Genomic DNA, 22,726 nt, shown 5'->3' with positions numbered 1-22,726 from the left:
CACATCTCAGGAACATATGTCACCAGCAGTAGTAGCTAACAAGCTGTACTTAAGGTAAAGGTCAAACAGATGTGGGAAGTGACCAAGCACACTCAACAAAATGCCACATGGCCTTATCTGCTTTCCAGGCTAATGCCAAAATGTTTGCACGCAGTGTCATAAAATCTAAGCTGTTAGACTCACTGCCATTTACGTATGTGAAAAGGCAGTGTATCTGTACCTAGATCATGGCGACTGTACAGATTTTGAATTACAATAAACTTCCAATTATTTTAATTAGTGGGTAACAAAAGTAAATGAAAGTTACAAATACCTTGGATGCCCCTATTGAAGCTTATATCCAGTAAACTTTTACACGTTCTATTAAGAATTGATTTTTAACAGCAATTTTGAATCTTTTGTCTCTCTCTTCACTTCTAACCACTGTGCATGGATGACTAAGTAGAGAAAGACCAAGTAGAAAGGAGGAACAATAAAGAGATTTCAGTGTTACAAAATTAATTGTCATAGAGCATAGCAGAATATGACAATCAGACATTCTCAAAACGTTAGATACCATACTGTCTCATAATCCAATGCAGGGTTTCTACCACATCTCTGAAGGATGATTAGTAAGCCTCTGCTTGAAAAAAATCTTTTAAAAGCACTCTTTTTTTTTTTTTTGAGGTAAGAGTCTTCCTGTGTCGCCCAGGTTAGAGTGCAATGGCATGATATCAGCTCACTGCAACCTCTGCCCTCCAGGTTCAAGAAATTCTTGTGCCTCAGTCTCCTAAGTAGCTGGGATTACAGGTGTACACCACCACGCCCGGCTAATTTTTTTATCTTTTTCTTTTTGCTATCCCTCCCCACTTCCCCCATCCCATGACAGGCTCCAGTGTGTGATGTTCCCCACCCTGTGTCTAAGTGTTCTCATTGTTCAATTCCCACCTATGAGTGGGAACATGTGGTGTTTGGTTTTCTATCCTTGCGACAGTTTGCTCAAAATGATGGTTTCTAGCTTCATCCATGTACCTACAAAAGACATGAACTCATCCTTTTTTATGGCTGCACAGTATTCCACGGTGTATATGTGCCACACTTTCTTCATCCAGTCTATCACTGATGGACATCTGGGTTGGTTCCAAGTCTTTGCTATTGTGAATAGTGCCCCAATAAACATACGTCTGCATGTGTCTTATAGCAGCATGATTTATAATCCTTTGGGTATATACCCAGTAAAGGGATGATTGGGTCAAATGGTATTTCTAGTTCTAGATCCTTGAGGAATTGTCACACTGTCTTCCACAATGGTTGAACTAGTTTTCAGTCCCACCAACAGTGTAAAAGTGTTCCTATTTCTCCACATCCTCTCCAGCACCTGTTGTTCCCTGACTTTTTAATGATTGCCATTCGAACAGGTATGAGATGGTATCTCATTGTGGTTTTGATTTGCATTTCTCTGATGGCCAGTGATGATGAGCATTTATTAGAGACAGGGTTCTGCCATGCTGGCCAAACTGGTCTCAAACTCCTGGCCTCATGTGATCTGCCCGCCTCAGCCTCCTAAAGTACTGGGATTGCAGGCGTGAGCCACCACACCTGGCCCACTCTCTCCTTTTTTATATCTCTGTTAGAAAGTGTTAGCAAACATGCAGACAAAATTCATTGACATGTTACTTACCTGTTGTAACACTGCCCGCTGTCCCTCCTCACAAAGGCCTGCTTTACAAAGATGAGATTTAAAACGCATACAGCTCAAGTCTTAATCCATTTTTACTCCTTTTCATATTAGAGGGGAGTAGATCTTTTGATTAGAATTCATTCAAAAACTGGCCTCCTTCTATACAGAAGAAATAACATGGGTATTCTGGGGAACTCCTGTACATATACAAACACTTCTTTTTGTTTCTTTTAACTTTTCAGGCTTGCCTGTGTCCTCTGGTTCCAGTCCAAGCACTTGTGCTATCCTTTGAGTCTTTACAAATTGCCCTGAAATAATATAAAACTGTGTGCTGCGCCTGCCTCCGTACAGCTCAGCTCACCTTTGTGTAAACCCTACGAGAGCAGGAACTTGCATTTTGTCACTCAAGAGACCACAGAGTACCCAGAACGTCTCATTGTGTTTGTTCCAACAGCAGTCAATTATGTTGTATTTACCCCAGAAATCACTGCTAACACCAGCATACCAGCCACCCTTTCTCATGAGCTTGTGAGTGGTTTATGGAGCAGAAGAAGAGTTAATCAATGGATATGAATTAAACCCAGGAAACCAGCACTAGAGGAACCTCAGACTCCAGGCCTAAAACCACTTGTGACTGGAGCGAGGTTAATCACAGGAGCGGGGAGCTCCATGGTAACAGGATGCTGAAACCTGACACGTACAAGGTACTACGCACTTTTCAAAGCACTTACATGTGATCACTTTCTATTCAAAAAGTGATTCCAATTTAGATGAAATGTCCTTGTCACAAAGACAGCTGCAATGTCTTGCCCAGGGACAGTCAACCTAGACAAGGACGAAAGCATCTAACCTACAGTAGTCTTCCTTCTCCCTCTCCATCGCTGCCCTCCACCTCTGGCCTCTGCAGTATTGCCCTCTTCTCCCCATAGCATTTGTAAGCACATATCTGAATTGTTTTGTTTACTTACTTTGTTTGCTTGTTTTTGCCTATCCCTCCAATGTAAACCCTACGAGAGCAGGAACTTGCATTTTGTCACTCAAGAGACCACAGAGTACCCAGAACATCTCTCATGCTCAACACATGTACTTGTCACATATTGGTGCTCAGCAAATAATGTTGAATGAATAAATGACCTCATGGCCGGGCATCTCCAGAAGTCAGTGCACTTTCTGCCATGGATCTGGGGTGGAAAGGAATGTTCACACTAATAAACAGCTACCTCACTGCCAAATACATTCCACAGTAAAAGAAGCAAAGACACAGAAATGACTGTGGGCAGGCCAGTGCCAAAGATGAAGAAAGGCAAGAACGCTTGCTTCAGTCCTTAAGGAATTCTGTTTCCTGATAAAGTCTCTGAAGACAAATAATTCCTGGAGACCTGTAGTGGATGAGCAGTAGATAGCTTCTCAGTCAGTTCTGCTTCTTTCCTTCATTTAGTAACAAAAGAAGTTCAGGGGCAAGGTCAGAGAGTCAAATGAGTGAGAGAAGATAATGGATAGAAGCTCGCTCATCTGGACTCCGGTCACTTGCTTTGGAGCCAAAGCTCAATCAGTCTGACAGTTCCTCAAAAGATTAAACATTGAGTTACCCTATGACCCAGCAATTCCACTCCTAGGTACCTACCCAAGAGAGATGAAAACATATGTCCACATAAAAACGTGCATGCAAATGTTCACAGCAGCATTATTCATAGTAGCTGAAACATCTAAACAACCTAAATGCCCATCAACTGATGAATGAATAAAATATAATGTACCTACACAATACGTTATTACTCAGCAATGAAAAGAGATGAAGTTGGGCCGGGTGCAGTGGCTCATGCCAGTAATCCCAACACTTTAGGACACTTGGCCCTTGGGAGGCCAAGGCAGGAGAACTGCCTGAGCCCAGAATTTCGAGACCAACCTCAGCAACATAGTGAGACCCTGTCTCTACAAAGAATAAAAATTTAGCTGGGTATAGCAGTGTGCACCTGTAGTCCCAGCTACCTGAGAGGCTGGAGTAGGAGGATTCCTTGAGACCAGGAGGTCAAGGCTACAGTGAGCTGTGATCATGCCACTGCACTCCAGCCTGAGCAACAGAGCAAGACCCTGTCTCTTTAAAAAAAAAGAGAGAGAGAGAGAGCGCGAGAGAGAAGACGTCCTGATGCTAAATGAAGGCAGTCAGTCACAAAAGACCACGTATTGTGTGATTCCACTTATATGAAATGAATTTGAAGCTGCCTAGAGCCAGGGGAGGCATGACTACGGATGGGTACAGAGCTTCTTTATGGGATGATGAAAGTGTTCTGAAAGTAGGTAGTGATGATATTTGCCCAACCCTCTGCACAGTGAACTTAGTAAATATCCATCGAACTGTATACTTTAAATAAGTAAACTGACTGGTATTTGGATTATATTTCAAGAAAGCTGTCATTTAAAAACAAAAAAACCCCACAAAGCCAGGCACGATGGCTCACGCCTGTAATCCCTACACTCTGGAAGGCTGAGGTGGAAGGATCACGAAAGGCCAGGAGTTCTAGACCAGCCGGGGCAACACAGCAAGATTTCATAAAAACATTAGCTGGGCATGGTGGCATGTACCAGTAGTCTCAGCTACTCAAGAGGTTGAAGCAGGAGCATCCCTTGAGCCCAAGAGGTCAAGGCTACAGTGAGCTATTATTATGCCACTGCATTCCAGCCTGGGGGACAGCAAGACCCTGTCTCTAAAAAAAAGAAAAATAGATAAAATAAAAACAAAAATTTCAGCAATGACTAAATCCTCCTATAATCGCAGAGGACCAAAAAACATTAGCCTTGAATCATAGAGAAGGAACAGCACCTCTGCCTTGTAATACCCAGGGTTTTGTGGAGGTGATCCCTGACCCCCTTACTCTCTACACCAGCTTGCCTTGGTCTCCTATTTTATCTTCATCATTCAATAGATTGTTGCTGAGCACCCGCCGTATACCAGGAGCTAGGGAGGCACAGGCTCTGCAGATGAAGGAGGAGCAAGCTTTGCCTTCAATGAGCCAATACTTTCTGAAATTTTTCATCCAACCACACAGCAGGAAACAGAAAAAGGAGAATCAAAAATAGTATTCTGTCCTGGGTGGTGGGCAGAAAAAATTTTTCATGTCTGGGTGGATTCATGTCCACGCTGGAAAAACACACACAGATCTGGTATGCAGACATCTGGAGGGCAGGGTGGGGCAGGGTGCAGAGGGAGCGCCCCAAAGTCAGCTCCGACAGGAAGCTGGAAGACACAAATCCCAGGGCCACAATACAGTGCCAGTGTCACCCTTCAGTTCCGCCCAGCAGGACTGTCGATGTTTTCATTTTGTTTATTTTTCTAAAGTTAAGAGGGACTAGGAGAGGAGGGGTAGGAGACAAGTGATTACTCAGCATTCCCATCGCATTTCATGTTTGCAAAGTACTCCTGCCCTTGCCTTGCGCTGCCTTAAATAATAAAGGAATTTGAGAATCCAGCCAAGAACTCGAAGTGCTTAGCAGATACAAGGACCTATCATGGGGCATCTGGCGAGGTAGGCACGGTTTTAAAAACTAATCCCAGAAAATAAACACTATTGAAAAATATAATCCAATACAGTAATCTCTCTGTCAAGCTGACCTGCCACTTGGTGGTTAATGAACTTGATAAGCTCACAATGCAGACTTGAGTGTTTTCAATCTCCCTCCCCTTCACACCTTAACATGTGCTTACTTTTAAAAAACAGGTACTGACGTCCTTTGAGATGAAAAAGTTCTATGGCTGATGCAGCAAAAATGTTATGGTAGCAATTAAGAAGAGCAGTTTCTTGCTGGCAGGACTACAGCACCCGGACCATCATAACTGAAGAAATTAACCATTTTTGTGTGACTGTCCAATGGGCCAGCACATCCTACAAGCATATCGTAGTGGGAGCTGTAATATACTAGAAGCACTGTGGGTTTTGGACTGTTTGGACTCAAGTGCATGGTATTTGAAATGAATGTAAATGTGTTTATATTTATATTCAACTAAGCTCAGTGACCCCCTTAGCTTGGTCCACACGGATGCTGTCTTGAGGAATGTTCACTGGCCAACTGGAGAATTCTCGGTAAAGCATAAACAGTCAGCACGCTTAAAAATACTTTATTTTTTTCCTTTTGAGACAGGGTCTCACTCTGTTGCCCAGGCTGGAGTGCAGTGGTACGGTCAGCTCACTGCAGCCTCTGCCTCCCAGGGTCAAGCAATCCTCCCACCTTAGCCTTCCAAGTAGCTGAAACTATAGGTGCATGCCACCATGCTTGGCTAATTTTTAAGTTTTTTGTAGAGACAGGGTCTCACTATTGTGCCCAGGTTGGTCTTGAACTCCAGGCCTCACGGGATCCTCCCATCTCAGCCTACCAAAGTGCTGCGATTACAGGAGTGAGCCACCACTCCCATCCTTAAAATTACTATTGATATGAACCCTAACAGGACAAAGTGCTTCAATTAACTATTTCTTAGAAATATGCTGAGGTCATATAAAAGTGAAAAAAGAATTTGAAGAAATTCTGGGCCAGGCTCTATGGCTCATGCCTATAATCCCAACACTTTGGAAGGCTGAAGCAGGAGGATCATTTGAGGCCAGGAGTCTGAGATCAGCCTGAGCAACTTGGTGAAACCTTGTTAACTGGGCGTGGTGGCACATGCCTATAATCCCAGCTACTTGGGAGGCTGAGGCAAGAGGATAGCTTGGGCCTAGGAGCTCAAGGCTGCAGTGAGTTTTGATCACACGACTGTACTCCAGCTAGGGTGACAGAGAAAGGCCCTGTCTCAAAGAAAAAAAAACAAAAAACAAAAGACATTACCTACTTAATTTCAGACCAAGTCGCCATTCTTCCCTCCCATACTCTGTAGGACAATTAGAAAAGCTTGACAAAACAACACACACAAATAAATACATACACCGCTCCCCTGCCCCTGCCATACACACACACACACGAACTAACATGGCAGTGAAGAATTACCAGGTCAAAATCTGAAAAAGACCAAAACCTAAAAAGATCAGCCCAGCATCTGGGGCTGCTTTCCACTTGGGGCATCCATCTGCTGATTGAAGAAAGAATTCCTGGCCGGGCGCGGTGGCTCAAGTCTGTAATCCCAGCACTTTGGGAGGCCGAGACGGGCGGATCACGAAGTCAGGAGATCAAGACCATCCTGGCTAACATGGTGAAACCCCGTCTCTACTAAAAAATACAAAAAAACTGGCCGGGCGAGGTAGTGAAGCCTGTAGTCCCAGCTACTTGGGAGGCTGAGGCAGGAGAATGGCGTAAACCCGGGAGGCGGAGCTTGCAGTGAGCTGAGATCCGGCCACTGCACTCCAGCCTGGGCGACAGAGCGAGACTCCGTCTCAAAAAAAAAAAAAAAGAAAGAATTCCTGGCCAGGTGCGGTGGCTCACACCTATAATCCCAACGCTTTGGGAGGCCGAGGCGGGCGGATCACCTGAGGTCAGGAGCTGGCCAGGAGACCAGCCTGGCCAACATGGGGAAACCCTGTCTCTACTAAAAATACAAAAATTAGCCTTGTGTGGTGGTGGGTGCCTGTAATCCCAGCTACTCAGGAGGCTTATGCAAGACAATCACTTGAACTCGGGAGGCGGAGCTTGCAGTGAGCCAAGATTGAGCCACTGCACTCCAGCTGGAGGACAGAGCCGGACTCTGTCTCCAAAAAACATAACAAAACAAAACAAAGAAAGAAAGGATTCCTAAGTGGCTGAGAAGCTGAGCAGCATTTTTAACGGCCCTGTGGAGCCAGGAGGACAAACATTGAAGCCCTGGGATTTGCCAGTGAGTTGGCTGCAATTTCACGCAACACAGAGTAAGACATAGTATGTTACTACCGATTAAGACAATGGTAAAGGTTTAATAAATAGGAATTAAAAGTTAGAACTGTTTAACACAGCAATTCTAAAATAGCAGGCACCTAAAAACAAGTCTCAGAATACATAAAGCAAACAGCTGACATCACCGTAAAGACATATAAACTACAATCATGGTAGAAGAGTTAACACAGTTTTATCAGTAACAGAAAAAGCAGAAAAAAAAAGTTAGCATATAGCAAACCTGAAAAATGACTCAGACATTAGAACCTAATTATCATACATAGAACTTTGCCGCCAGGCATGGTGGTTCACACCTGTAATCCCAGCACTTGGGGAGGTCAAGATGGGGCTATCACCTGAGCTTGGGAGTTCAAGACCAGCCTGGCCAATATGGTGAAACCCCGTCTCTACCAAAAATACAAAAATTAGCGAGGTGTGATGACGTACGCCTGTAATCTCAGCTACTCAGGAGGCTGAGGCATGATAACCGCTTGAACCCGGGAGGCGGAGGTTGCAGTGAGCTGAGATCGTGCCACCGCACTCCAGCCTGGATGACAGAGTGAGACTCTGTCTCAAGAAAAAAAAAAAAAAAGAACTTTGCACCCAATGATCCTTAAATATACATTCTTTCCAAGCCCACATGGAAGAGTTAGAAAAACTGAACACATACTTTTTACCTGGGCAATAGGAAAATGTGCATTCATTGAGGCTAAACAAAGTGAATTAACCTGGCCTCCTGACAAAAGAGGTATGAGTTGATAAGATTGGAAGAGCTGTGGTTTCCATAAGCAAAGGATTCTGGAAAAGATAAGGTTACTGCCGTAGTGTCTTGGAGACTTTGAACTGATGCTTGGCTGGGCCTGAGACGGTAAGAATAAGCAGTAGAGACAGAAAGGGAGTTCACACAGCCCTCTCTGTCTTCTCTCTGCCCCTGGGAGCTACATGATTACACTGAGTTGTGTGGAAGGGAAAAGGATAATGTGAAACCCCAGCCCTCTGCCAAAAACTGAAGGGAGGAGGCAGTAATAGCCGAGTCTTCCATGCAATCAGGCAGATAACTTAGCTGTTCTATAGCCAAATCCTGCTTCCTTTCCTCCTGCCTTCCCATCTCCTCTTTCTCATCCTGTGTCATCCTGTTCCACCCTAGGAACCTGCATGGGGTCCTAGCGGACCATCTCTGCCATTTCACCATCACAGGAGTTTACATGGGGGCTAGACCCGGAAAATGCACGGTCCCTGTCAAATCCGCCTAACTTCTACCTCATTTGTACCCTAACCTTCTGAGAGAATAACTGGACCGTAAAAGTTGTTCTTGGTTTGGTCCTCAACTTCAGTGGCTTGGCTATGCTTTTATTGTGCTCTGGAGGTTTGGATTAAAAATGTGGCTATATGGAGGAAGACTTCTTCTAGGATTTAGAGAACCTGAACTGAAGTTGGAAGCCTGCAGTGGAGTGGGTACAGACATGACCAGTCCTTTGCAGACAAATAGGCAGTCCTAAGTAATACCCCGCAGCCCTCTAACAGGTTAACGGAACCACGGTCCTAGTCTGACCTAGTTGAAGGAAATATATAATCAGGCTTTTTGGACCTGCTGCAGTCCTGACCTAATTTTCTAAAAGAATCTCAGCAACACCAGAAAGACTCTCCCTCATTTCTCCCCCAACCTGGGAACATTTAGTGCTGAATAGAAACAGACCCTTAATCAGCAGTGCTTCCTTTGAGCTACTGCCAGCCCAGTGTCCCAAGTGTCTCCTCGCGAGCCAGCTGTGTCGCTGATCCTTCTGTGCCCAAGTGGCCTGGCCACACCAGCGCCCTTCACATATGCACGAGCTTTCACCCTGGTGTCTGTGCAGGTTTGTGCTCATGTATTCAGCTGGCTGTTTTGAAATCACTCTGTTCAAAATTGTGTCACCCAAGTACTTCCTGAATTTTTACTAGCACTGTTTCAGGAAGTCAAGCATGGTGATGTTTACTCAAAGTGCCTTTTTAATAAGTAACTCACAATGTTTTTCCCCTGCCCTGGTCTGGCAAAAGGTCAGCCAGACTTACCCTCGTACATCTCCAGGATGTGAACTGTGTCGCCGATCTGCAAGGAGAGCTCCACATCTTGAGAAGCACTGTAGTTATAGATCGCTGGAAATGAGAAATAAAAAAGGCAAATTAGAATGCATGTCACTTGGCCGGGCGCAGTGGCTCACGCCTATAATCTCAGCATTTTGGGAGGGCGAGGTGGGTGGATCACAAGGTCCAGAGTTCAAGACCAGCCTGGCCAAGATGGTGAAACCCCGTCTCTACTAAAAATACAAAAATCAGCTGGGCGTGGTGGCAGATGCCTATAATCCCAGCTACTTGGGAGGCTGAGGCAGGATCATTGCTTGAACCTGGGAGCAGAGACTGCAGGGAGCCAAGATCACGCCACTGCACTCCAGCCTGGGCGATAAAATGAGACTCCATCTCAAAAACAAAAAAAAGAATACATGTCACTAAAGATACATGCAGGGGTTAGTGAACAATTCGGTCAACAAACAACTTTCTATTTAATAATTTCATGTGAATCAATCATTGTAAAGCAGAGAATGGATCCTCATTTCCCCCATCCAACAAATATTGATCAATTGCCTGCTACATATCACGAACTGTGTCAGAGACCAGTGATAGAGGGTAAAATCACATCAACATGGCCCCGTCCCCAAGGAACTTAACAGTCTAGTGGAAGGAAGAAAGATATCAAATACATAATCACAGAAATAACTAGTTAAAGTTGTGATAAGTGTTAGGAAAGAAACAATCAGGTTACAATGAGAATATATTGTGGGATTCTGTTGGTCAGTGCCCTGTTCATCAGACAACAGCCAGCCTGCAAGAACCCGGAACTAATGATCTCTAGGACACAGGTGAGCCATGTCCTGGCTTCCATAACACAGTATCTAATGGCAAAAGGCCACCTGTGAGGCCCATCCACCCTCCAGTGACAAACTGACACAGGGCACGGTGCAGTGATGGTGCCTGGCCCCAGCCCAAGGTACCCTGGGCAACTGGGTTACCGCAGCACTTCCTAGTCAAGGTGACCTCAGCCACCACAGTCCTTAGAACTGGCAAAGGCTGGGCCAGGTTGTGAAAAACGACAGACTAACTCATAACTCAAAAAAAGAAGACAACCCAATTTTAAGACAGGCCAGAGCTTTGAATAGATATTTTGCCAAAAAGTATGTATGAATAGCTAACAGGCACATGAAGAGATGTTCGACACTATTAGTCATGGGGAAATACAAATTAAAACCACAGTGAAATACCACTCCACACCCACTAGAATGACTATGATAAAGAAAAAAGAAAAGGCAGACAAATGGCAAGAATGTGGAGAAACTAGAACTCTCCTGCATTGCTGGTAGGAATGTAAAATGGTACAGCCCCTTCTGAAAACAGTTGGGTAACTTCTCAAAAGTTAAACATAAATTTACCATAGGTCCTAGCAATCCATTCCTAGGTACCTACAAAGAGAAATGAAGCCATGTGTCTACATAAGAACCTGATGTGAATGTTCAGAGCTGTGGTGGTGGGCTGTAAAGGTGCCCGCCCACCCCCAAAATAAATTCACATCAAATCCCTGGAACCTGTGTATGTTACCCTGTAAGGCAAAAGAGTTGATTAAGTTAAGGATTTTTTTTTTAATTATACTTTAAGCTCTGGGATACATGTGCAGAACGTGCAGGTTTGTTACATAGGTATACACTTGCCATGGTGGTTTGCTGAACCTATCAACCCATCATCTACATTAGGTATTTCTCCTAATGCTATCCCTCCCCTAGGCCCCCAGCCCCCGACAGGCCCCGGTGTGTGATGTTCCCCTCCCTGTGTCCCTGTGTTCTCATTGTTCAATTCTCACTTATGAGTGAGAACATGTGGTGTTTGATTTTCTGTTCCTGTGTTACTTTGCTGAGAATGATGGTTTCCAGCTTCATCCATGTCCCTGCAAAGGACATGAACTCATCCTTTTTTATGGCTACATAGTATTCCATGGTGTATATGTGTCACATCTTCTTTATCCAGTCTATCATTGATGGGCAGTTGGGTTGGTTCCAAGTCTTTGCTATTGTGAACAGTGGTGCAATAAACATACATGTGCATGTGTCTTTATAGTAGCATGATTTGTAATCCTTTGGGTATATACCCAATAATGGGATTGCTGGATCAAATGGTATTTCTGGTTCTAGATCCTTGAGGAATCGCCACACTGTCTTCCACAATAGTTGAACTAATTTACACTCCCACCAACAGTGTAAAAACCTTCCTATTTCTCCACATGCAGTGGCGCAATCTTGGCTCACTGCAACCCCCACCTCCCGGGTTCACACCATTCTCCTGCCTCAGCCTCCCCAGTAGCTGGGACTACAGGTGCCCACCACCACGCCTGGCTAATTTTTTTTTGTACTTTTAGTAGAGATGGGGGTCTCACCGTGTTAGCCAGGATGGTCTCGATCTCCTGACCTCGTGATCCACCTCAGCCTCCCAAAGTGCTGGGATTACAGGCGTGAGCCACCGCACCTGGCCTCCTAACTTTTTAATGATCACCATTCTAACTCGCGTGAGATGGTATCTCACTGTGGTTTTTATTTGCATTTTTCTAATGGCCAGTGACAAGAATTTTGAGAGGAGTTGTCTTCCCTGAATTATCAGGGTGGCCTTAAATGCAATCACATATATCTTTACAAGAGAGAAAGAGAGAGAGAGCTGAGAGACACACTGGAGAGAAGCTGACGTGCAGATGGAGGATGAGATTGAACTGACGTGACGGCAAGTCAGTGAAGGCCAGTATCCACCAGGAGCTGGAAGAAGCAAGGAATGGAATCTCCCCGAGGGCCTCCAGAGGGAGCACAGCCCTGTTTGCACCTTGACTCCCTAACTCCCATCTCCAGAACTGTGAGAGAATAAACCCCTACTGTCTTAAGACATCAAGTGTATAATTTGTCACAGCAGCCACTGAAATCCACTACAGTAGCATTATTCACAATAGCCCCCAAAAATGGAAATAGTTTATTAACTGATGGAAGGATACATGAAATATGGTATATCCATGCAATGGAATACTATGCAGCAATGAAAAGAAATGGAATACAGATACATACTACAATGTGAATGAACCTCAAAACATTACACTAAAGGAAAGCAGCCAGATGCAAAAGACCACATAGTTTATGATACCATGTATTCAAAATGTCCAGAATTAAGCAAATCTATCAAAGGTAGTATAGGAGATTATTGGTTCCTGGGGCTGTGAGGAAGGAATGGTGATTGACCACAAAAGGCCCTAAGGAGCTTCTTGGGGAGGTGAAAACATCCTAAAACTGGGTTGTGGTGATGTTTACACAACTCTGTAAAATTACTAAAAATCATTAAATTATATGCTTAAAATGGCTGGATTTTATGGTATGTAAATTACACTTGACGGAAGCTGGATTTTTTTTTTTTAAGTAGATTTACTTCTTACCCTCACTCTACTGATGAGGGAACTACATCTTTCCAGGAAAAAAGAATCCCCTTAGAGATTCAGCTCTAGCCATGGACTTGACAATTCAAGGAACCCATAAGGCTCCCATCTCTGCAGGCCTGATGAGTGACCATCCACACTGATGAATGGATAGTCACTCAATCTATCAGCATATCCCACAGGGAAGAAAGGCGTCCCTGACATTGCCCGTGGCAGGTCTTCCTGGCTCTTCCCAGCTCTTCCCTGAGCCTGCAGTTCACCATGCACCTGCAGCTTGGCTGATATCACAGACAACCTATCAGTGAGCAGGGAGGAGCACATGTCCAGCCACCCATTTTCCAGTGGCCTCTCCTTGACGAAGGAAGTCATCCAAGTAGAGCTCTCCTGCACTCCTGGCACAGAAGCCTGGACAAAGTATGTTGGAATTTATTTTACTATTGAGTTTATGGACTAGGCTATGAATTCACAACCAGGATTGGCTGGTGACATAGGTTAGGAGAAATCGCACACGATTCAGAAGTAGGAGTAATTCTCAATTCCTAGACCTGCTCATGGATCACTGGGCCACCGCTGCCATTCCACTGGAGTTCAACTCCTTCATTGGTCTGCTGGTTTATACGCATGCTCTGCCTGCTAGTCTGGTAGACCTCACATCCTTGATATCTCCTAGTCCCTATTCATGGCCTTGTACTGAAATGGTCCCTTCCATTGGCCCCCTTCTCAAATGAAAACAGGAAGTAATGAGGTCACTGAGTCACAATGCATTGTGTAATGACCAAGCTTCACCTCTTCCTGGTTCCTGTCATTAGAAAAGTAAGCAGAAGCTCTCAAAGGCAGTACTTGCTCTGGAAGCTCCAAACACAAACACCTACCAAAGACTGCTGGAAACACACACACACACACACACCAAAGACCGATTTGTTTGCTTAAAACCTAGATCTCTAAGCCTGACTCAAAACACCTCCAAAATTGTCCCAGCCCGTAATTATCCATCTTTGTCTCTATCTGCGAAATTCCAACCTACTCTCCAGTGAAGACTCATATGTTCTCCCCTAAATTCTGAGCTCAGTCCACGGTTTGTTTCTGCCTAGAACAAGGGCCTGTCTTGACTTCTTAACAATCCAAATTTCACATCCACAATTCAATTCAACAAATGGCTACTAGCTCCCGATTACCTGTGTGGATCTCTTTCTTCTCTGACATTCCACAACAATTTTCCCTTCCAGCGCAGTTTGGGTTTTTAATCACAGACAACCTTGTGTAATTGTCTACCATCAATTAGAAGGAAACCCCTATGATTGGGGCCCTCATTACACATTACTTTTGTGTCTTTCTCATTATAAGGCACAGGCTTAGTCCCAAAGAAAGTACTCAAGGTGTAATAATGACTTCAGAAAAGAATATATTTAAAAAACACATATTTTTATCCTTTCTATAAAATCCATCAAAAAGTTCAGTTATTCACCATTTCTTCCCCAAACTCAAACACACTTCTGCTTTCCTCCAGAACAGAGACTTTGGTTTCCCATCACTCAAGAAAGGGTTACTAAAATCACTTCTCCACCCATTTGGTTTATCACAAGAGAGAATCTGCCTCTCCAACCTAAGCTTTCCAAGAGATTAATGTTAGAAACATATCCCCTCAACAACGCCTTTCACTGGAGTGAAAAGTCACCGCACTGAGAATGTTTGTACAATCTGTTTCATGTCTCTGGGCAAAAGCACAAACAAGATTTCCAATCACTTACAGCCATCATCTATTCATTCCAACTCTTGGCTTTGGTAGTATGCACTCCATATCTTAATATACCTCATATTTCCAGTGTATTTTATAGTTCACTTTCATATATATCTTAGTAATTGTATAGAGTGGATGCCAGGTGTCACATTATTTAATGGGGAAGCTGAGACTCAGAAGGGTTAAACCCAGCTTGCAAGCAGCAAAGCTGTTATAAAGGTGGTCTGTTCATCGCATTTGACCAAGCCAGTCCATAATGGTGAAGATATGCCCTGGAATAGCCCAGAAACAAAGAGAAGAGCCTAGATTTCTCTCTTTAAATGACAGTCCTACTTCCCAAACCAAGCTTTCTCATACACATCAGTGACTGATGATCACATTGTCTACTAGTCTGATGCTATTTCAAGAATGAGAATACAACTAATGCACTTCGTGGGCCCCATAGTTTCTTTCTAGAACATGAATAGCTGTTATAGAGAAAGCTACAGAAATGGGAAACCAAGAAAAACTTCAGGGTAAGCAAAACAGATTCAAGACTCAACTTTACCACTTACACAATGCATGACCTTGAAGGAGCTACTAAGTCTGGGCCTCAGTTTCTTATCTGTAAAGTAGGATTGGCTTTAAAGATTCCTCTGGCTCTAATGTCTTCTGATTCACGGGGTAATGAGAAGAGGCAAAAGAAACAAGTGTCATTTTTGAACCGGCAGGCACCACCACAAACTCTTGTTTTGACTGAGGAAATTAAACAAGAACCGGGAATTGCTGTACATACGTTGCCTCGCTGGCAGCCATGAACAGCATTGGGAAAGACAAATTGCTGGAATTCTTCCCTAAGCAGCTTACTGTTTATAACAGGAAAGTATAATTTTGCAGAGCCAAGTAGACAAGACAAAATAGTTTGCATTTTACTGAATCTTTGATTTGGCTCTTTCTTTTAAACGAGGCTTACAGGAGAGAAGAAAACTGAAGTCCTGGGATTATGCAATAAGAAACCAACAGAACAGACTTATTGGCTGCAAACTGAGTGATCAGTTTTGACAATGAAAAGCCTGTAGCTAGTTAAGTAAATATTTTTTTATTTTTATTTTTTATTTTTTTGAGATAGGGACTCATTCTATCAACCAGGCCAGAGTACAGTGGCGCAATCATGGGTCACTGAAGCCTTGACCTCCCCAGGCTCTGGTGATCCTCCTGCCTCATTTCCCCAAGTACCTAGGCCTACAGGCATGTGCCACCACACTTGGCTAATTTTTTTATTTTTTTTGTAGAGATGAAGTTTCACCATGTTGGCCAGGCTGGTCTTGAACTCCTGGACTCATGTGATCCACCCACCTTGGCCTCCCAAAGTGCTGAGATTACAGGCATGGGACACCCAGCCCTGCCAAGTAATGAATATTTCTAATGAATGAGATTATTTCATGAATCCTCAAATTACAATCCCCTGAAGAATAGCCACAACATTATATTTTTTATTGGTCACCTGATAGAATTTACAAAAGAAAGATCCAGCAAACACAAAATGAGATCCCAATTGGAGGCGTATATCATTCATAATATTCCAAAGAAGATTATGGCCAGGCGCAGTGGCTAATGCCTGTAATCCCAGAATTTTGGGAGGCCGAGGCAGGCGGATAACTTGAGGTCAAGAGTTCGAGACCAGCCTGGCCAACGTGGTAAAACCCTATCTCTACTAAAAATACAAAAAAAAAAAAAAAAAAAATTAGCTGGGCGTGGTAGTGCATGCCTGTAATGCCACCTACTCAGAAGACTGAAGCAGGAGAATCACTTGACCTTGGGAGGCAGAGCTTGCAGTGAGCCAGCATCGCACCACTGCACTCCAGCCCGGCAACACAGTGAGACTCTGTTTCAAAAAAAAAAAAAAAAAAAAGATGGTTATAATTCTTCTTTTCCATTATGATCTTGATGGGCCTAGCTTCAGATACGCATTCTGTAAAAACTAAAGAGGCACAACTCATCTTTGATCTTCATCTTAGCTTTCCTGAAGTGATATCCTAGAAGACCAAACAGATTTCATTTTCTTGTGCTCTTTAATTACACTGTACTATAAGGACTAGAAAATCATATTCAATAATAGGTATAATACCAAGAAGTCAAATCTGTGGTTTTAGGCTGATAATTATAAGTAGGTTCCAAATCGCTCTTTCTACGATGAGATGACCATCACGCCATCTCTCTGTTCAGATCTATCCAGGACAGGGGCTATCAGGTTAGGATATCAGCTTTATTTCTCACCAACAGTACTCCATAACAGCAAGCTCTCACAGGATTCTTAACTTCATTTTCTAGATAGTTTAGGAGAAGAGAGAATTTCGTAATCAATGCATTGATTACTATTTAGAAATCTCTACCTTGGCCGGGTGCAGTGGCTCATGTCTATAATTCCAGCACTTTGGGAGGCCGAGGCAGGTGGATCACTTGAGGTCAGGAGTTCAAGACCAGCCTGGTCAACATGGTAAAACCCACTCTCTACTAAAAATATAAAAATTACACAGGCATGGCAGCACGCACCTGTAATCCAAGCTACTTGGGAGGCTGAGGCACAAGAATCACTTGAACCCAGAAGGCGGAGGTTGCAGTGAGCTGAGATCACACCACTGCCCTCCAGCCTGCATGACAGTGAGACTCTTACAAAAAAAAAAAAAGAAAAGAAAAGAAAAAAATCTCTATCTTGAAGATTATATATATTTATGAAGGGAATAGGTAAATATCTTGAACTGGAGGGACATTTCTCAGATATAAACTCAAATATTCTTTTTTTTTTTTGAGACGGAGTCTCGCTCTGTCGCCTGGGCTGGAGTGCAGTGGCCGGATCTCAGCTCAGCTCACGGCAAGCTCTGCCTCCAGGGTTCACGCCATTCTCCTGCCTCAGCCTCCCGAGTAGCTGGGACTATAGGCGCCCGCCATCTCACCCGGCTAGTTTTTTTGTATTTTTTAGTAGAGATGGGGTTTCACCGTGTTAGCCAGGATGGTCTCGATCTGCTGACCTCGTGATCCACCCGTCTCAGCCTCCCAAAGTGCTGGGATTACAGGCTTGAGCCACCACGCTCGGCCAAATATTGTTTCTTGATTGCCTCACTGACAGCAAGTGATGACTTAGAAGCCACCTCATTTACATGAATATGAGATTAAATTTACGTGAAATGCTTACAGCAGGAAAGCAGAAACAAGGCAATTCAAAATTACAGAACAAGGGCCCAGCATGGTGGCTCACGCCTGTAATCCCAGCATTTTGGGAGGCTAAGTAGGAAGATTGCTTGACCTCAGGAGTTCGAGCCCAGCCTGGGCAACACAGGGAGACTCTGTCTCAAAAAATAATAAAAATCAACCAGGCATAATGGTGTGTGCCTATGGTCCCAGCTACCCGAGAGGGTGATGTGGGAGGATTGCTTGAGCCCGGGAGGTCCAGGCTACAGTGAGCTGAGATTGTACCACTGCACTACCTAGGTGACAGCAAGACCCAGTCTCAAACAAACAAACAAACACAACATTACAGAACAAAAAGTCTAAGATGTATAATCATGAGTTTTCTCCCACAGCTTCCTCATCTGAAAAAGGGAGGCAACAGTACATTCTTCCTATGGTTTTGTGAAGCCCAAAAAGGAGAATTTCTGCAGGGCCAAAATGATGACTAACACCTGGCAGACAGTGAGTAAAGAGCAGTGTCCTCCCCTCCACTCCTTCCCCTTTCTTGCCCTGTCCAGCTTCCCATTCGGACATGGAGACAGCTACATCCTCAAAGATGGACACTACCCTCTCATCAATAAACCAGTGGGAGTCGGTCAATGAAAACAGTGAATCAGGAAGGACTGGAGAGGAGAGGTCACAGAACAAATCAGCCTCAATGGTCCTTCCAAGGCAACGGTTGACAGACAATGAAATACAGGTGTCCTTGATTAGAGCAAAGCCATTTTATTGCAGGCAGCTAAATCCAGAGCTCCTCTAAGAAGCAGCACCAGGCACAGGGAATATTTTAATGTATTCTCCATTTCTTGCTCCCCCTTCCAAGCATCTCTGCAACAATTCAATGAGGAACCAGGGTATTATTCAGAATACTAAAGATGGCCTTGGTCATGTACTCACTACAGGACCCTCAGGCTGTATATAATATCAAAGGTACACATGCTAATGTTATTCATGCCTATAGTTCTATTAGCCTCCATTTTTCTCAATGAGTGTCTTCCTTATTAAGCAAAATAGGAAAAAGTAAAAGAGAAAAAAAATCTGACAACTATTGCAGGGCTTTAAGGAAAATAGCTCACTACCCAGCCCAGAACATCTTTTCCAAAGCAAATAAAGTCTTCTTATCAGGTTCTTCTTGGTACACATCCTTATTAAACCAAGGTGAACAGATGTAAATTAAGATGGTCACATCTAAGACTCTGTTGAGCTAAGACTCTGTTACAGACAGAAATCATCACTGAAGAATAGAGAATCTGAAGATAAATGCCAGAGGTTACTATGGAATCTAGAAAAAGCACTTTTAAATGACAGTCAAGGACGTCACCAATTATTTTCACCGTATCTACATGAATGAGACAAACATTCCACTGAGAAAAGTAATGATCCCCAAACAGGCTACAAAAGTCTTTACTTTGACAATATCAACCTAAAAATGCAAGTACAATAGCAGCTTCCAGCCCTGGGCCAGTCTGAGGACAAGCTCTGGCTTGACTTCTTTAACCTCTGGATCCTACTCAGGAGGATTTTAGAATTGAATCTCAACTTCCTGGGTATTTATACATGCCAGAATCACACCCTACTTAAATTATAGTGAGGAAACGGAAGAATAGGACATGCGTCTGTACACGTATGTGTGAAGTTCAAAGTGACAGACCTGATGTGATTATTTCACATTGTATGTCTGCATCAAAACATCTCTTATGGCCGGGCATGGTGGCTCACGCCTGTAATCCCAGCACTTTAGGAGGTCAAGACAGGTGGATCACGAGGTCAGGAGATCGAGACCATCCTGGCTAACACAGTGAAACCCCATCTCTACTAAACATATCAAAGAAAGAAAAAGTTGGCTGGGTGTGGGGGTGGACGCCTGTAGTCCCAGCTACTTGGGAGGCTGAGGCAGGAGAATGGCATGAACCCGGGAGGCAGAGCTTGCAGTGAGCCGGCCACTGCACTCCAGCCTGGGCAACACAGAGAGACTCCATCTCAAGAAACAAAACCAAACAAACAAACAAAAAAACCACCATCTTATGTACCCCATAAATATATACACCTACTATGTACTTATAAAAATTAAAAATAAAACAAAATTTTTTTTAAAATGAAGCACTAAAAAATAACTACAATTTTAAAAAGGAAAGAAAAGTGATAGACCAAGGTGAACAAAATTATAGTTGTGCCATTGAAGATATTTTCCATGGTGTGGTCAAAAAAACTACCATCCCGAACTCTAGGGCAAGTGATTCAATCTTTGCAGACTTCTGTTCCCTCATCAGTAAAGCGAGCTTGTGTTTGACCTAACTCTTCTGGTTAAGAATAAAATGAGAAGCAACAAAAACGAGCAATTATTGCTTATGTCTTTGGAACCAAGATCTTTCAGCAGCAAAGACGAGCACACAATCAAAAAAGTTAACTGATTCTGGGACGATGTGGGTTGGAAATATCAGTTTGAATTTGAGATTTTTTCTACCTAAAAAATACATATTTCGGCCGGGCACGGTGGCTCAAGCCTGTAATCCCAGCACTTTGGGAGGCCGAGACGGGTGGATCACGAGGTCAGGAGATCGAGACCATCGTGGCTAACACAGTAAAACCCCGTCTCTACTAAAAATACAAAAAACTAGCCGGGCAAGGTGGCGGGCGCCTGTAGTCCCAGCTACTCGGGAGGCTGAGGCAGGAGAATGGCGTCAACCCGGGAGGCGGAGCTTGCAGTGAGCTGAGATATGGCCACTGCACTCCAGTCTGGGCGACAGAGCGAGACTCCGTCTCAAAAACAAAAAAAACAAAAAAAAAAATGTATTTCAATTCTACTTGTTGCCCAGGTGGACCAGGGAACCAACCCATCAGGGACCAGATGAATTACCCTGCTTTAAGCATTAAAAACTGGGCAAAATATATAGGACACGTTGGTTTTCAGACACTGAACAGCAGGCAATGTGGGGAGTGACACCTGAGAGGAGAGAAAGATGAATGAATTCTACACCTGCCTGCACTTACTGCTGAAACAGGGTTTCTAGGCTATTGTGCAGGCAGCCAGTGGTCACTCTGAGACCAGGAAAGAGAGTGGAGAATTCAGGGGGGTCAAGGTGGCAGAGAACCAGAGAGAAGAGGGCTGCTCAGAGAGAGTGCTAGAGATGTGTAGAAGGTTCCCCCGAGTCTTTGGCTGATTACTGGTCAGTGCATGCGTGTGAAAATACCTGAGGCTAAGAAAAAAATCACTGGGAAAGAGCAAGAGGCATTGTTCCCAACCCACACACATGGATGAGAACAGCTTACAGATCTCACAACCAGAGTAGAGACAGCTTGGAATATGAGGGTACTGGGCTGCGAGATCAGAAGGGGGTACTGGGCTGAGAGATTAGAAGGGTACTGAGTACTCCGCAGTGCAGTGTTATGGACTGAATGTTTGTCTCCTGTCCCCCTAAGTGTTTATGTTGAAATCTATGCCCATGGTATTAGGTATTAGGAGTTGGGCTTTTGGGAGGTAATTAAGTCATGAGGGTGGAGCTCTCAGGAATGGGATTAGTGCTCTTATAAAAGACCCCAGAGAGCTCACTTGCCCTTTTTGCACCATGCGAGGAGACAGTGATAAGTTGGCAGCCTGCAAACCAGAAGATGGCCCTCACCAGAACCTGACAATGCTAGAACCTTGACCTTGGACTTCCAGCTGCCAAAAGTGTGAGAAATGTATTTCTGTTGTTTATTAGCCACTCAGTCTATGAGACTTTGTTATGACACCCCAAATAGACTTAGACATGTAGCCAAACTGGCCCCAGAATAAAGGCTGTGTTGGTCCTGCATAACAAAGCTTAAATGCAAACCTTGAATAAATTTCCCAATAACTAGCTAAGCCTTGTTCTACATTGCCTTGCATCTGCATTGAAGAACAAGGCTCAAACTACCAAGAGGATTAAATTCATGTCTGACATCTGGTTCAAGATTACTAAGCAGCCAAAGAAGAAGAAAAATATTATTCATAGTTAGGAGAAAAGAGACTTTTAGAAAAAGACTCAGAAATGACATAGATCAGGCAACAGAAGAAGTCCCAAATAATTTAAAAGGATGAAAAATCATACAAAGCATTTTCTTTGACTACAATGGAATTGAATTATCTATTAGTATCAGAAAGATACTTAGGAACTCTCAAAATATTTGAAAACTAAACACACACCTCTAAATAACCTGAGGAACATCCCAATATCAATATCACCCAACATATTATGATGAAAAAAGGAAAACAATATGATCATCTCAATAGACACAGAAAAGGCATTTGGTAAAATCTGATCTCTATTCATAATAAAAATCTGTCAGCAAAGTAGAAAAAAAATCCATGATACACATATAGCAAACACCATACTGAACTGTTAAATATTAAATGTGCTCCCCTAATACCAGGTACAAGGCAAGGATATCTGCTTGAATCACTCTATTTCACATTTTAAGGGTGGGTCTAGCTAGTGTAATAAGGTAAGAAAAAGAAATAAAAGGCATGTTAATTAGAAAGGATAACACAAAATTGTGTTTATGAGCAAATACCATGATCATCTATATAGAAAATCTTAAGGCATTTGCAAAAATTTACTACAACTAATATGTGAGTTTTTAGGGAGGTTTTACGGCCCAATTTTTTGGTCAATGTATAAGAATCCATTGCATTTCTCTATACTACAACAAACAATATGAAATTGCTTGGTTATGATAAAAAAGTGCATTTCTTCCCATGAAGTGCAGGTGTAGTAATCTGAAGACTACTGTCCCAGAGAAACACTTGCACAAGTGTACCAGGAAATATGTACAAGAAAGTTCA

General features: G+C 43.4%; 1 protein-coding gene across 3 annotated transcripts in view; it reads right to left on the bottom strand.

Annotated features, from left to right (window-relative positions):
• DOCK5 (dedicator of cytokinesis 5) overlaps positions 1-22,726 on the bottom strand; it is a 241,877-nt gene that overhangs the window by 174,042 nt on the left and 45,109 nt on the right. For all 3 annotated transcript variants that reach the window (XM_033228979.1, XM_033228969.1, XM_033228960.1), the window contains exon 2: positions 9,539-9,622. In XM_033228979.1, the coding sequence (XP_033084870.1) occupies positions 9,539-9,622 (84 nt within the window). The remainder of the gene's footprint in view (positions 1-9,538; positions 9,623-22,726) is intronic.

This window comes from Trachypithecus francoisi, unplaced genomic scaffold (genome assembly GCF_009764315.1).
Source record: "Trachypithecus francoisi isolate TF-2019V2 unplaced genomic scaffold, Tfra_2.0 Contig01440, whole genome shotgun sequence".
In the NCBI taxonomy this organism is placed as follows: domain Eukaryota; kingdom Metazoa; phylum Chordata; class Mammalia; order Primates; family Cercopithecidae; genus Trachypithecus; species Trachypithecus francoisi.
Note: the sequence above shows the minus strand (reverse complement) of the source record. Positions and strands in the feature narration are given on the sequence as shown.